The sequence below is a fragment of the Perna viridis genome, chromosome 5 (genome assembly GCF_037379345.1).
Source record: "Perna viridis isolate PV_CMFRI_1.1 ecotype Kerala chromosome 5, ASM3737934v1, whole genome shotgun sequence".
Lineage (NCBI taxonomy): Eukaryota > Metazoa > Mollusca > Bivalvia > Mytilida > Mytilidae > Perna > Perna viridis.
Window position 1 is genome coordinate 42,547,511 of NC_142449.1, and position 17,465 is coordinate 42,564,975.

At 33.1% G+C, this 17,465-nt stretch overlaps 1 protein-coding gene across 1 annotated transcript; it reads left to right on the forward strand.

The window, feature by feature from the left end:
• The first annotated feature begins 3,565 nt into the window (after nt 1–3,565).
• On the forward strand, nt 3,566–16,850 carry LOC148617795 (1,25-dihydroxyvitamin D(3) 24-hydroxylase, mitochondrial-like). Its single transcript, XM_088585357.1, has 10 exons — nt 3,566–3,704; nt 6,504–6,845; nt 9,366–9,556; nt 10,034–10,230; nt 11,801–12,001; nt 12,215–12,393; nt 13,791–13,954; nt 14,277–14,355; nt 14,875–15,072; nt 15,450–16,850. The coding sequence occupies exons 2-10, from the start codon at nt 6,594–6,596 to the stop codon at nt 15,549–15,551; spliced, it is 1,563 nt and encodes a 520-aa protein (XP_088441483.1). The 5' UTR covers nt 3,566–3,704; nt 6,504–6,593; the 3' UTR covers nt 15,552–16,850.
• Nucleotides 16,851–17,465: the final 615 nt, after the last annotated feature.

Sequence of the window (17,465 nt, forward strand, 5' to 3'; positions counted from 1 at the left end):
GTTCATTCTCCCAATTTTCAGTCTGGAGTCCGAGTTGCTCATTTACTTTTGTTTATTTTTATGTGATATTTTGGTTATTTTATGTTCTTTGTTGTGTGTGTCTGTTTTTCCTTTCCAGTCTTTATCCGTGGTTGAATTCTTTTTATTTCCGCTAGAATATTGGTTCCCTTTATTACTACTTAAACCCAACAGCGTGTGAACGTACGTTAACAGTCAGTGTCAATTCCATCCTTTAGAAATAGATCGCGCAAAACAATAAAGCTACCAATCTGGATTTATTTTGAAAAGTCATGAATTGTACATTTATAACATTGGATGAATTGCCAATGTAAATGCTAACAGAAATACAACCAAACTTTAATTTCTTTTGCATGATATGACAACAAAGTTTCGGTGAACTTCTTCCGCAACTATTTATGGTTGATTGAATATAAATACAGGTGTGCCAATATCCGGCCAGGATTTATTTCAGTCGTACCAAAGATGGTCGATCGAGTTTTTTTATATTTCCTACTGTCATATCTCACTTTGGGTTCAACGAGAAATTTGGTCAAAATCCAGCGTACGGTAATTAGGTGTAAAACAAAGCGAACTAGATGATATTTCCTGCTCTCCCCTAGAGAACATATGAAACCCCTGAAAAATTATTCTGATGAAAGTGCTAAATAGGAGGTACACAATGACATCATCTAAATGAAATGAAGAATGCGTGCAAATTTTATCGAATTCCATTCAGCGGTTTCACAGGCGTTGTGGATTGGCAATCCCCATGCATCGGTCGACGGGACTACGTCCATGTTTTGTATCAGAAAACCCCAAAAGGCCTCAAGATTGACACGGAAAATAGGAGGTACACATTGCTATCACTTAATAAACTTGTGTTAGATGGACAGTATACCTCTCGATTGTGATACAAAAAAATGGGGGTTAAAACAACAAAAGTCGTGGTCTATAGTGAATTACTTTTTAAGGAGGTAGACCTAAGGTAAGGGACACAACTCTTAAAAAACGTTAGGAAGGATTGTGCTCAGCATTTTACATCAATCTTATGTAAGCATATAATTAACTTGGATTCATTTTATTCTGCTTCAAACGAAAGCTTGAGAGACTTTGGTGAAATTGAATATAATACAAACATATCACTGATTTCATGAGTTATGCCCCTTACCCTGCGTCTACCTCCTTAAATGCATTCATTTTTGTTTTGTAGAGTACAGATCGAAGTATAAAACAACAACATTAACTTTGAGAGAAATACCGTAACGGCCAATGACCACAAAACCATTGTGATCAGACAATAGGAAGTCATGAACTCTTTTTAAAAAACATTATTAGCTTCAATTAATGAGCATCAACGCATTTACTGGAGTGGCGGAATCCAGGGATTTAAAAAAGGAAAGGGGCATGTTTTTTCCTTCAACCAAAAATGTGAAATGATGCAGGAATAAAACTCGCTATCGGATACAGTGTAATGTTTTACTAACAAAATTTGCATGATTATTAATTTTACAATGTAATAAATTGTATTATTGTTTGGTCCTTTTCATGTTTTGATATTATACAACTTTATGAAAATTTAAAAAAAAGTGCAATTTTTCGAAGGGGAAGGGAGCGGGCAACCCCCTCCTTTGATCCACCTATACATTGAATTACGAAGTAGCCCAGTATTCACTCGTTTTTTTTTTTTTATTTTAGTGCTCTTGTCATTGATGGTTATAAAGTCATTTTCCACAAAAAAAATATGTAATATCCTCATGCAATGTTTTTACAGTAAAGTTTGTCTCTGAGCTGCATCTTTCAAAAAATAAATCTTCATGTGTAGCTACTATAAATGTCAATATGATATTTCATGTAAATATTGGTGGAATAAAAAGTGGTATAGTGAAATCTCTCTGAACAAAACCCTGAAAAAATAGAAAACATGTCTAAACAAGACACTTAAAAAAGACCGTTACATGTGTAACGGTTTAAACCTTGGTAAACCATCACCGGTCTCCAACCAACCAATTTTAATTGTGTAAGTATTTGTAAGAATCAGGCAAAATGGCAGAAATCAGAAACTTGCACGTCAAAACCCCACCGATCTGACAATAAAATGTCACTCAAGGATTCTTTCTCTATTTGAAAAGACCTTTATTTGATCTCAGCATCATTGGAATTACTAAGAAATTTTTCAATAGAATCTTAGAAAAAGAAGGTTTTTGACAGAGCTATCTACCCTTGAAATGTTCATTTTCAGTGCATTTCAATAAAATTGTAACTCAATGATTCAGCATGATATGGAAAATCTTGTCGGTTTTCCTTGATTCTGTTGGTGCAAATAGTCAAATTACACTATCAAAATGATGTTTTTTTTCATACAATGTTTCACCTACTGCCTGATTCTTACAGGGACTGACACTTAAACCCAAAATCGGTTCGGTTTTAACAGTGTTCACTTGGTACATAAGGAATACAAAAGTAATTTGTAAACATAATAAATATAAGTCCATCTTTGTGAAATGTAGTTGAAGCACTCTGTTCATGGGTATCACTTTTTGCAGTTTTAGAAGCAATACAATACGTCGGAAAAAACTACAAATAGAAGGGATTAATAGAATATTAAGTGATACTCGCACGAAATGGGTAATAAAAAGGTGACAAAATATTCAAAGTGGTCTAACTGAAAAAAAAATACATTTTGGATTTTGCTGAAAATTTCATCTACTCTCAAGTTATCATACGGAAACTGCCGTGGGATGGACAGACGGACCAACGGACACGCAACTTGTCGGAATGTATCACATAGTACCTCGCTAATTCTTGTAGCGGGGTATAAAAACTTACTCTCAGTGTCTGGTTTTATACAATTAGCCTTTAGACTTTGCAACTGCCAATTTAATATTAAATACATAGAAAAGCCCCATTCGTTCATGTGCTTGCACATTGTACTGCAAGTGAGAAAATATAACTATAATCGTGAGTAAACTCAAAATAAAAACAAAACGTACGATTTAACCTTCAAATTCAACATACTTCAATGTAAATCAAATATTTACATAAACTTCTCTTGATTTAGGAATAATGCGTCCTTGTAATAAGGTCATTTTAAATAAACTAAGATTAACACGAATGTACCTTGTAAGATAGTTCATGTCAGTTTACTTTAAGCATATAAGTTTTAACTTGAAAGTTGTCTGTTTTGAAGAAAAAAAAAGAGTTAAAAAAGGAAATGAAAAATGTGTATATAATCCATGTGAAGAGAATTTTAAATTAAACAGTCATACCGAACTCGTATGTACAACTGAATTCTTTACCAGTGTACCGTAGTAAAGTTTAATACACGTGTAGATAATTTATTATAAGTATGAACTAGCATACATCTCGAACTTAACATCAATCAGTTTTGGTATTTGAGAGAAATAAAAGGCGTTTAAACTCCAAAGGTTAGCTTAGTACGTTTAGCCCAACCAATCAATTGGAAAAGCTAGTTAAGTTCTTTTACCTGACTCCGCCCATTTCAACAGTATTACTGAATGAGATTTCCTATATTATCAACGCCTCCTGTGCTATATATAGCGCTAGTATTCGTTCTTAACTCGCAATCAATTGCTGTTTAAGCGTCGAATTAACGTGCTAAAGATTATAGGATTTTTTAAAAGAAAAATTTGCGTTGAACTTGTGTGTTTATTAAATATTGTGAATCTATTTATTCTCATTTTGAGGTAAGCATGCTTATGTTGTTGATTTATAGAAACTTCAGGAGGTTAAGCCATGTAATACCTTTCATTGTAGCTACTTAACAGGAAAAGCATTGTTTTTTTTCCAAATAACATAACATTCAAAGTGCTTTATTATTTTTATTTATTTATATTTTGTATTTGATGTGGACAGCCTTTTACATACTTAAGCGAACTCTAGTGAAGTATCGGGCGTGCAGCGCTAAGACTATTACAAAATAACTTTAAGAATGACTGACCTTTGGAAAGTTTTCAAGTATTAATTTCATATTTATATGCAATAATATAAATCAAAGTCGGTTTTAACCCAATATGTAATTTATTTACAACGAGGTATAAACTACTCTTCGGTTGCACTATATAGCTCTTTCATACTTAATGTTATGATATATAACTGAGGAAAGAAAGATAGAAGCAATAAATAAAATTGTTTATGTGATTTTTATCTAGATAATATGTTTCTACCTTTAAAATTTTTGACGCCAATATTTCACAGTTTTTATGCACGCAGTTACTGCACTTGCAACATTTGATCTTATTCTGGTAACGTAAGACGGATTTTAGTGGGTTAAAAATATACCTACAATCGTTAACGTGACCGGTAAATAAAATTTAATGTCAAAAACAATTTTAGTTGTCTAAACATTTAATATACTCTAAGATTATTAGATTTACTGAACATCCGATGAAGGTAACCAGTGCATTGTAGACATCGTTCTACTTAAAATATTCCTTGTGTATCCTGGTATATGTCCTTGCACCTGCCAAGTGCGAAACTTGCTTTAAGCATCATTGATACAAGACAAAAATCAAATAGAAAGGACCAAAACCTAAACTGAATATAGGCTGCTCCAACGTTCTCTCTTATCTCCAATCGAAACATACTAGTGGCAGACCCAAAAGGAGGAGGATTCCGAAAGTTGGAACCCCTTTTTATAATTTTATGGATCCGCCTATGCGTACTGCCACTTGAAGACTTGAAGATTAATCTGAGAATGGAAATAACTATGCAATGATAAATTGAGGACTTGGTTAACTTTTTTAAATTTTACAGCCATTAATCATAATTTCCTGGAGACTGTGCAAAGTTGGCGTTTTGGTGTATACAAAGTTCATGAATCACTATGAAAAATACACAAAATGCTAAACCAGATTCGTGAGACTTTTTTTATTTTGAAGCTAAGATGCTTTGAGAGGACTTGCTTAGCTTCGTGGTATTGTGGCTTCAGTAAGGAAATATACAGGCATGCTATTACGAAAGTTCATTTTAAAGATGAATAACTCCATGTGAATGAGAAAGCATAAATTACAAATAAATGATTACACGCATTTCAATGTTATGGCTCGAGTAACGTATTTTCGTTTACGTTACATAAGTAGGCCGCTAATGTTACAGGAATTTAAAACTTTAATTGTATATATTGGCATCTTTTCAAAAACTACCTTCAGATTGTCACTTTACGAGTCTCGAATTGTAAAATTGTGTAACTGCTTAAACAGTTTTTGAATGCTTTGTTATCTGTTTTATTCATTGACTCCAAAAAGGTGGTTTATTAGGTCAAAATTAACGAACTTAACACCAAATTAATTCTCAAGCAGGTTGAACTGTACCTAGTTAATTTAGGAACATGTTTTTCAACTACAGTGCAGAATTAATACGTTACGAGCGGGTCAAAATAGGACAACCATTAATGAAAAACGGTAAATTTTGTTTTTAACTACTGCATTTCTCTTGAGCGCAATTATTCCTCAACAAAACTGACAAAGCTAATACTTTTAATTCCATAGAATAGAAGTAACAATATGTTGTCCAGGTTGTTGAACTATTTTACCCCCATTTGTTAACAGTACGAGTTATTTAAGGAATTTTGTACGTTACAGGGATCGAAATTGTAAAGTACATAATGGTCATGATCATTTAACGACCGTAAACTTTTATTTGTATGTTAGTAACCCTATGTAGATGGGACCAAATTTAACGCATTGTTTTGATCTAGTGAAATTTAAGGTTAACAAAAACAGATAAAAAGACTTGTGACAATTTCCTGCGTGCATAAATACAAAATGTTCGTTTGTAGAGTGACCTAAGTAACCCCAAGTGAAGAATGTACGTATATACAAGGATATTTTCAACAGCTGGAAATAACATATATAATCAATTTCATCCGAGCAAAAGTAAATAGGTTTTTTTTATTTTTCATTTAAAACGCTAAATTTTAGCATAACAAAGTTAAAAACTCATTAAGAACATGTGTTGCTGGTATAGTATTACGATATTCACGTAAAGGGCAATTATTTAGTATTGTCGCGAATGAACTTACGATTGAACCCTAAAATGTTCTCTCCATTGATTTTCTTATCCCTTGTAATAGCAGAAAAAACACTTTTCCGGTACATTGTAAACTTCATAGAGAATTAAACTTATTTATCGGCAAAGGTGAAAGATTCTCATTCATGAATTTTTCGTTGCAAAGATATAGATTGTATAGAACTGAGATTGTACAAACATGGCACGGGTGCAAATAGTTTGATTAAATAGCGCACGCACTGACCTATCTTACGCGCAGGTTATTTTGAGGTTGTACTAGAAGTACTACGCACGCGGGCGTATGAAGGCTTGGAAGCATACACGATTAACTTCTTGAATGATATTTTAGTTGAAATACAGAAGCAGGAATTATTTTCGTTAGAGCTATCGACTAAGAATGTGAACGGAGTATTGTTGGATTTTTATATTTTATTTGAGACTTCAAGTAATGAGAATTTTAATTCTTGTTTTTACAGAATGAGAAATTGATCAAATCAACAAGTTTTTAAAGTGGAAAAGTAAACAAACGGAACTTTGAACAAACTATAATTCAACAAATACTAAATATGGCGGAACACGTAGTGAAAAGAGTGCTTTCGACAGCCACGAACATTGCTTCAAAATCATCCAAAAGACTTCTGACCCACGACACAGCGTCTGCTCCTGCAAGTGCATCTTCTACAGTGTCTGCAGCTTTAAATGAGATACCACTAACGAAGACCATGGACGATCTACCAGGGCCGAAGGGGTACCCTTTGATTGGCACAGCTTCAGAATATTTTAGAGGAGAAAATAAAGGTCAAATGCACAAAGTTCAGGTATGTAATTACAAAGTACATGTAGTAAATGGAAGAAACATTTGAATTTTAAAGGAAAGGGGCTAGAACTAAATTTAAAATCAAAAGACTAAACATTGGTATGCCTCATAATAAAAATCTAAAGTTTAATTATGGGTAATAATAAACAGATAAATATACAGTGTAACGAAATTTAAATCCCGAAAATAAATATCATATCCCGTTTTTCCGACGTTTATCAAATGTGTGTTCCCTAATATTGTTTACATCTGAACAAAATTCTAAGTAAGTGTTTCGAAACTTTAGATGTCATTATATCTTTTTATTTTCTTTTAAATTTATGGTATTTAACGATAAACACGAAAACTTTGTAGTTGTACTTCATCGTGTATCCTTGACCAACTTTCGTGAATGTGCTTGATCATTTTTGTCATAACTTTATACTACCGTGAAATCTTATCTTTATGCAAAGCAAGGTGTCGTTTGGCGAACTGATATAGTTATGATTTCAATTACAAATAAAACATTGCACTGTACTACATTCTTATCGTACGAAACCACTCGGTGCATTTCGTTCAATAAATATATCCATTTCTGACCTAGAATTAAAAAAAAAGTTGTAGGTACAAGAAAAGATTTATGACAGAAATCTACACAAAACCAATCTGTTACAACTGTGTTTTAACTAGACTTTGTAACAACCAGGCAAATTCTGTTTTGAACATTTCAAAAATATTGGTGAAAAATCAAAATTTAAAAAAAAAAAAAAAATACACGACGCATTTTTTTGTATGATATCTTAAAGTCAAGAAAAAAAAAAACTAGTTGAATAGTGATGTTTAAAAATCTAATTAGGGAATATTTAAGAGCTCTTAAATACGTAAAGAATCTAAAGTGTGGCATATATATTTAGCTATCAGATATAAGAAGTCTTCTTATTGACAACCATTGAATTATTGGGTCAGATCAAATTTCTGCAAAACCAGTACATATCAATTGATTTATTCATCAAACACGTTTAAAAATTTAGTTCTTCTTGTATCAATTACTTAAGGAGGTATTAAGTGACTAATTTTGGCGAGATGTTTAAAGAAAATCTGAAGGCAACCTGTAACTTACCACCTGCACGCATCACATCGTGAAAAAAATGATGAGCTTTCAATATGTTGTTAATCTAAATCTGCGCTTGATATACTTGTATTTATATGAAATGTTCCGTATAATTAGGAATCAAGGTTTTGGAGAATTTTAGATGATAGAATGGGATGATACAAATTGGGTCTTTCAGGCGATTACGATCTAAAAATGACCTAGAAAAATATTTTACAACCTTGCTTCATTCTCCTCTAGTGCAAAAAATTTCATTTTGTTTACATCAAATATTTACCACTGAATGTTAAAATTTGTTATCGCGGTTGTATGGCGCGTACAATATACATGCACTCTGTTCGTTTGATGGAAGAAAAGATTTTTTGACATTATCGCTTTTCTCTGCACATGCAAGAATAGCTGAGATTTTTCCGGATTTAGCATCATTAATTTGGCATCTTTTAGCGTTCATTGAGTTCAATAGCATTCATCATGTTATCACAACTTTTGTTATCTATATAACAACCATGACAGCCAAATGCCTACAAACAACCTGCTACTAAAAAGATCTCGCATTGACCCAACGATCTTGGTTTTAATGACGCTTGTTTCACTTACATCTGCGCCAGTTGACCAATTCATTCTTAACGATAAAAAAATATATAATATATAATATTTTCTGATCTTATATTGAACCGCTTTTTATCCTATAATGGCTTAGTATTAATGATTAAAACAACTCTGCTTTCTTTTGTCAAAATTTCTACTGTTCGAAAATAAAACAGAGTGTCGGGCATTTTAACACGGGCATAATGTCACGGTAAACCCTAAATTATTTAGTAAAGTATAAGCTTTTGAATTTAAGACCATTAGTAAAAGCATTCAAAAATCTATTACGAATTCATCAAATTATCTGCTTCATACGCAAAACACATGGCAGCGAAGAAATATTTTGTACTTCATAAATCACGTTTGCTATGCTATAAGTACCACCATTACCTGTGGTGATTTACGATGATTTTTTACATTCCACATCAAACCGAACGCAATTAGCTTTAATTCATGGGCTACATTACTGGTATATCATGTTCCAAGAAGTTATAATGTTATTGGTGATAACGGCTGTACTCTTCTGTATGCATTAAACGGCGCGTTAAGAGTTGGTTTATATGTATTGATACTGTATTTATTAAAAGGGCAACCTTGCTATCAGAATGGATCAGATATTTAATGTACTAGTATTACTTCCTCACCTTTATAATATCAATGCAGTCACGTTGTTCTCTAATATGTATTTGATAATCAATGGTGGAGGGGTAGGAATAAAAGAATGACACACCCCTGTTTCCTAGAATTCGACTTTTATTCATATTTTTATTGATTGGTAAAAAATACTGTTTTTTATAATGCTATAAAAACAACGTCTGCATTATAAATATATTTCATTTGCAGAGAAGATTTCATGACAAATATGGACCTATGTTCAGAGAAAAATTAGGACCAGTGACAAATATTTCGGTAGCAGATCCTGATCTAGTCGAGGAGATTGTCCGAAGCGAAGGAAAGTTCCCTAACAGGCCACCCTATGCTTCTTGGACCATGTACAAAAAGATCAGAAAACAGGCAAATGGCCTCATGACTGCGTAAGTTCATAAAATCAAATATTTTTATATGATCTGTGTGTTTTCTATGAATTTCATTGCTATGATTAATTTTCAAGTTTTAGCAATTGCCTTTTCTGAATTTGATTCATCCTGAATGTTCTTGAGAATTTGTCTGTTTAGGAGTGTTCGTGAAATACCTTTAGATCATCTGCCATGAAATGCTATCATTGTTCTAATTCAATTTATTTTTAGCCTTAAACTTTGAGTTAAGCAGTATTAATGACTGTTTCCAGCCAAGCACGATCACATTTTGTGCTAGTGGTTTTGATATATGACATGACCTTTTCATCTGCCTAGTTATGCTATATGCGTTATATGTAGTTATAAAAGGGAACTTACATGGAAATTTAAAAAAATTATATTATTGACTGTACCATTCCAGTTTTTTCAAAGTGTGTTTGTGTGTCAATGGTACTAACAAATTTCTTTCAACATCTTTTCTATTTTTTATTTTAGGGCTAATGTTGACGAGTGGAAAAAGTGCCGAACTGCTATTAGCCGTCACATGCTTCGTCCCAAAACGGCTTTGTCCTATGTTGAATTGATGAACGAAGTTACCAACGATTTCATCGAACGCCTTGACCAAATACGAGATAACAAGACGAAGATTATTCCTAATCTACAGAATGAACTTTCTAAATGGGCAATCGAATGTAAGATTTAACAGGAAAAAATGGGGAAAAGGGCTATTGGGTTGGAATCCTTCCGACACGTAAGGAGCGAGAACTGGCATACATTTATAATTTTCTATTGTTATGTTACAAGTACATACGATGATTATGTGTTTATGTTTTGAGGGCATAAGCTTCAATATATTTATGTGTTTTATTTTATTTGTGTGTGTGTGTGTTCTGATCAATTTCACTTTCTTGGCCAACATACACTGTTCTTCGTCGTCTAATTTAAGATCCTGGTGAAAGTATTGTGAATCGAATGCACCAAACCCTACATAAGCCATCTTTTTTCTAGATTTAATTTTCATATAAATTGTTGAAAAATAAGACTGAAGTGTCAACTTCATGAATGAATTGGGGTTTTGTACTGTGAGTGATTGGGTGTATACAGAGCAGTCAATTTGCTAGTACAAAAGTAACTCAGAAACAATCCCGGGTTGAGATTCTCCCCTGCGGTGAAGTCAATAGCCAATCAGACGTATCTTTTCAATCATATACAGCCTTACTATACAGGGTCGATTGGGGGAGGAACGTGTCCCATAAATGCGTTTTCTGTATAGATATAGAACACTATTTACGATCGCTGATTCTAACACATGATATCTAAATTGTGAATTACTTGCTGCGAAAAAAAATCGTGAAACGGTCTATAAAATGTAGACAGTTACCGCATATTGTCGGTAATGTTTGACCCGTTGGAGTCCCCTAACAAGTACAGAGATTTAAATGTTCTGTTCGGTAGGATATCGTTGTATTGTATTGGCATGTCATAACATCAATCGTGCCGAGGTTGAGCCAGTATGGAATTTTAACAATTGCATTACCCAAATAATACAACTTTGATATGACTTTTAAGTGCAGAATGAATACGTGACATACAAAATTGTTTTTAAATTTGCTAGCTGGTTCCGATTTTTGTCTAAAAGGTGGGAATTGGAGATACTAGCTTTCTCCTGATATCATTAAATGTGAAGTTACTGAATATGATTTTATTCAGTTTTGTTAGTTGATTATAATACCGGTCAATGATGGCAAATTAAAACCTAAAATTAGTTGTCTTTACGACTATGACGAAATCTAAGAGGATAACATGATGCGTCAGATATTCATAATGGAGTGTACATGTTTGGCACTAATTTCATTCTTCATGGTAAACTTTGAAACGCTCACATTTCGTTCATAGTAATCGAAGCTTCATTTTTTTTCGACACAGTTGTTATATGTATTAAGTTCGCTTCGACATCACGTGACACTGATGGTGCTTAACTATGGTAACCTAACCAATGGAGACCTTACAACATCGCATTTCATTGGACAAAAGTTATGACAAACGTGAAAGTGCAGGATCTAGAGATGACCTTTTTTCAGTCAAAAACAGTTTTTGTCTTTACTTGTTGAACCAATTATAAATAAATTGAAATACGAAACAAAGCATTCCCCAAAATAAACCCAAATCGGATTTGGTATTATAATAATAATATCTACTGAAAAAAAACGAGAAAATGCGTCGTCTATCTTTTTTGAAGATAGTACTTGTTTATAATTGCAGCAATCTCGGCGGTCCTACTTGAATCCAGACTAGGATGTCTGACAGAGCATGTATCGGACGAAAATCAAGCCTTCATAAACGCTGTTAGTGACATGTTTCGGACTGGACATCAGTTGATGGTCTTTTGTGACATTCACAAGAAATTTAATACAAAAGTATGGAAAACACATGTGAACGCATGGGACACTATCAACCGAGTTGGTAAGTATCATTTTTAAAACAACTTGCGTGTTCATAAAGAAAAAAAATAGATTCACCTGCGGTTGCCTTCATTTCGGATGTGACTATTCCGTGCCACTATCTTTTATTTCCTTACTTGTATTTGTAAAACATTTTAGTTCTAATTATTCAAGTTTGTTGAAAGTTGTTAATATATGTGGTCAAAATTAATAAAATTTTGTTTTATCCTTAAAGGTGGCCAACATATCAATAGAAAAATGGCGGAATTATCAGCCAAGTACAACCGCCTTCAAGCAGGCGCTAACGATGGAGAAAGTGCTTCATTTCTGGAACATTTACTAGGGAATGAGAAAATATCTTTAGGCTCTGTTTATGCCAACACTACAGAGTTGCTTTTGTCTGGCCTTGATACGGTGAGTACATACTGGTTAAATTCATAATAACTCGCTTAATTGTTAACTCACCAACATGGTACTACCAAACGGGGAAAATTGCAAAAATAGTCTCTTTCGTCAACTGTTTCAAAATTGTCCAGGCAACAACTAATTGAAACTATATTCATATTTACTTCGATGTGCGATCAAAACCAGAAGTTGATACATTGGATATTGTCTTTATAACCATCTTTCGACCCATAAACCATGACAATAGACCATGTTTAATATGGTTTTGCTACCGTTAATATTCGCTAAATTACGGGTTCTGGGTTAAGTAACTATCATAGGCTTATTTACAATATCGATGTTTTCATTTTGGTCCTGATGTAAAATTTTATGGTGAAAATTCAGTCTTCTGCCCTTTTATCTCAACAAAGTTCATTTTAATGCTATAAAAAAAACATTCTAAACCTTTTTACTACAGTTTATTATCAAATTAATAACACATATGTCGTGGGGACTTGGTAGCATGGAATGTTATTTGTGTATTATTTACTCGCTTCTTAATTATTCAGGGACGTATTTCTCCTTAATTTCACGTTTTTTTGATATTTTTATGTTTACTTATTTTTAAATACCCAACTTTTATAACACAAACTCACCCGGAAATCTATCGCTTAGCATTTTATTACCGCGCTGAAATCATAAAAGTATCATAAATATATAAAGTATGTATTTTACTGGCAAGAATGAATGGGTTAAAATCATGAAGCAGAAAGAATCTTTTATGATGGAAATATTTACCCGCTCTCGTGCCATGCAACTTTACGAGGTGTCGAGTTACCCGAAGCCTTACCTAGGCATTCAATCGACAATAACCGGCAAACTCTCCATTGTTTCCAAGCGTTAAAGTATATGTTTTGTTGCGGTTTTTTATAGGTGGTGGTCCAATGCTTCGATTTTAATAGATAATCTGTATTCATAAAGAATAAATTGTTCTCCAGCTATGCTATCGCACAATTGATGGGTGTATATTACCCACTGAAACATTGTTGCACAAGGAAAAAAGCCCACCGCGTAGTTCAGTGGTTTTGCATCGAAATGTAATTCTATAGCTTTTGAATTATGTCCATTGAACCAAAGAAAACAAATACATGTATGTCATTTCTTCTTATGAGAAAATATAAACTAAAGGGTTTTATTTTTCGTAGTCTAATAAAGAGTTTACGCCCATCGGACATTCAGCGATCTAATGATTTTTTTCAGGACACGTCCAGATCACACAGTATATAACAGCGAACACATGTGTTCTTAATATACAAATTTGCTTATGGCTATTGCTATATGATTTTATTATTGATTTCTTATATTGTGTTAGCTTTTTTGTCGTTTTCTTTGAAATTTGAAAAATTTATTGTTTTTTTTTTTTTCAGACGTCGAATGCAATGGCCATAATATCATACCTTTTGTCGAAAAATCCAAGGGTCCAGAAGAAGTTCATACATGAGGTTGACTCAGTCCTTCAAAATCGATCATGTACAGCAGACGACTTGACGGAAATGACGTACACAAAGGCAATCGTCAAGGAAGCCTTAAGGTATGCACACTGACATAATACACACGTCACCGGTTTGCCAAGAAGGCATTGAACCTTTGAATACCGATCGATTCGAATTTAGGTTATGAATTCTGGACGAAAAATGATGCTCTTGGATACTGTTTATACCAGTTCATGAATTTATATATTGTGATCGATTAATTGTCGACTTGACCTTTGAATTTGGATGATTTTGATTTACTTCACACTGGCAGGATATTATCACCACCACAACACACACATTTAGTAATTTGAAGTGTTTGTAAATATATATGTCTGTTTCAAATTGAAATGTCTAATTCGGTTATTTTATTTTTGCCAGGTTATTTCCGGTTATTCCGATAAATGCCCGCGTCATGACAGAAGACACAGTTATAGGTGGCTACCTCATACCCAAAGGGGTAAGTCATTTATTATACAATGCAAGCTTTGCAATTATGGTGTCTGTCCGTCCGTTAACAACTTTTTTCGTTGTTTTTTCCCTGCACCTTATCACAGCCACAGGATATTTTGATAGCTTTATATTGATAATTCATATTTTAGGATTGAAATCCAGACGGAAATGATATCAACTTTCTGTTTGAGGGCTTTGTTTAAAATTTGACTGTATGGCTTGGTTGGGGAAACCGTTGTACACTTTCGTGAACTTTGCTCGGACTTATCTTGTTTTTTTTTTAAATCTTTTCGAAGCTGTCCACATATTACCAACTGAACAAGAAAATATGGGCATGACTGACTTGCTCCATCTTCAGTTCTTCTAAATAATTTCTGTTCTGTCTTTTTTCACAACAACTGTAACTTTTTTTGAAGATACCACAGTTAAATACACTTGATGAAAAAAAAGTTTTCCATATAAAAAATATTTTTATTTTGGTCCATCCTTGTCAATATTCTTATATGATTGAATGTTTCTTTTACAGACGTGTATTCTTTTAAACACATTCACTATGTCCAGGGATGCTAAATATTTTGTAAATCCTGACGACTTCATGCCTGAACGATGGGAAAGGGAAACAAACATATGGAATCCCTTCAGCAATTTACCATTTGGCTTCGGTGCTCGCAGTTGTGTTGGTAGAAGGATTGCCCAACAAGAACTGTATTTAGCAATGATAAAGGTATTTTTATATCTTTTTATAACTTTCAGCGGCGAAACAAACTCAATCAATGTTTTCAAGTACTTCTGTGTCTAAGAATCATGCAAAATGTTTAGAAGGCGTGGCACATGAAGAAAAATTACACAGAAATTATAATGCATCATCCAAGTATTTACAACTCTCAATCTTCAGAATTATCCATCGAATGATGCTTTAATGGAAAATATATTCAATTCAGTATGCTACTTCAAAACCATTTTTTTATCAGATTTTAATAAATACTTTCCTTAGCTACATGTAACTTACAAACAGGAGTTACAAAAATACAAAATTTGGGCAACACACTCGCTCATAGTAAACGAGCCTTTGTTTCAAGTTTATTTTGTATTTCTTTTCAGTTCGCTCAACGTTACTGGTTAGAGCCAACAAGAGATGTTGAACCAACACTAAGAACAGTCTTAACGTTTGACGATTTACCGATCCAATTTCAAGATCGGTAGTTCGATTAAGTACGTTTATTATCGGGCAGTTGCAATCTTATTTATTTAAGCAGGGAGCGAGTATAGACTGTTTCCAGTAGGAAAGATTATTAAAGGAAAACGGGTATAGACAGTGAGATGTTTGCGTGGTTTGATGGAACTTTAATTTTGGATTTCTGTAGCGTAATTTAATTGTATTTCACTTTATTGGCTGTTGTTAGTTTCTTTATGATTATGTGAAATCCCCTTCAAATACCTCTGCCTTACATGGCCAATAAACCAAAAAGATCAATCTTGCACAGACAAGAATTTCCAAGAGTAAAATCATTAACTCACGGTAAAATGTGTTCAAGATTTTGTCTTGGTGCAAAAGTGTACCAAGATTGACAAAAAACATCGATAACATTTGTGATTTCATTTATAACGGGTATTTTCATCATTTGTGATGACATTTAGTTTTTTTCTCGCCACTGTATCAATGCAATTATTTGACTTAACCTCTGTGCCTTATATGTTGACAAAATATTCCTTTTGTACGGAATGCGACTCATAACTGTATCCGTCAAGGATCAGTTATTAAGATAATATTATATGTATTTGGACACTATGAAAATAATTAGCGTTTGCTTTTAAATGCAACACATCAAACGTAAGCGGTATGGATCTTGTTATAAGCATAATAATTATATTTTTTGCATGTTTTTTATTATAACTTTGGACTTGCAACGATCTTTTAATTAGTTAATAATAAGTATTCACATTTTTGTACGTCCATTTTATTCTACAACGATGTTCGGTCAGTTTCTAGTTTTATTGACATTTATGTAGGAAGAGAGCCATTCATTGTTTCTGAACGAACAAACACAAATTTTCGAGTGTGATCAGAAAATTTTGAACGAAAAACAAAGTTTGAAATATCATAACCTAACTATTTTTATAGCTGTAAAATAACTTTAAAATGACTTACAGTATTCGAACAAAAGGGCCTTCTAGGTTTGAAATCAGATGATATGAGATAGAGTTTTATTGACAATTTATGAGATTAAGTTATTTATATCATTCAGACGGAAAGGCACGGGTTGGTACTGATAAGCAATTTCGTTGCCAAACTTTCATGGTATTTTTTTTTTCATTATTATATATGTTGTTTATTTTTTATCGGTAGTTTCGTCGCAATCGTCGTTACATGTTAATTTATTGTTATTTCATCATTGTTCCATATCATGTTGGTAAATGAATTCATCTAGAGCACACCACGTGACAACACGATACAGGAAATGTTATACAGATCTATGTTGTTAAATAAATACTTAAACTGTATTATCGTGTTTTACAATGCCCATGTCCCGCTTCTTTGTCGGACATTAACCAGGTGTCCCAGTTTCCAGACGTGCTGTCGTCTAAGTCGAAAACAGTATTAATACATCAGCAAAAATATGTATAAAAAAATTAGGTTTAAAAACAAGAATTGAACTCAGAGACATCAGAATACAGACATGGGAAACATGTGAACACAGAAAAAAAGGGACATTCCAATACACAAAGCACTGAACAGAATATATAGTTAAAGATAAAAGACAAAACAGCACAAAAACCCTTACTAATATGAACTTCCTAAGAACAACATAGAAATCAGGTAATCTGGAAGGGTAAGCAGCCATCCGGTGATTCGTCACATTATATGTGTGCAAAATCCAGTACATATGATGTACATTTTGTACATGTAACCATCAATCTTCGATCTTATATTACATTCATGTACCATTAATCAGGCTAGTGGCTTTCAAGATTCAAGAAATAAATTCAGAAAATAAAACATGCAAAGCAATTTAAAAAATAACACAAACACACAAAATAAACGACAAAATATAAGAATGAACAGGGAAACAACCAAATACTGTAGGATTACAATTACATCACTTTGTTTATGAATGT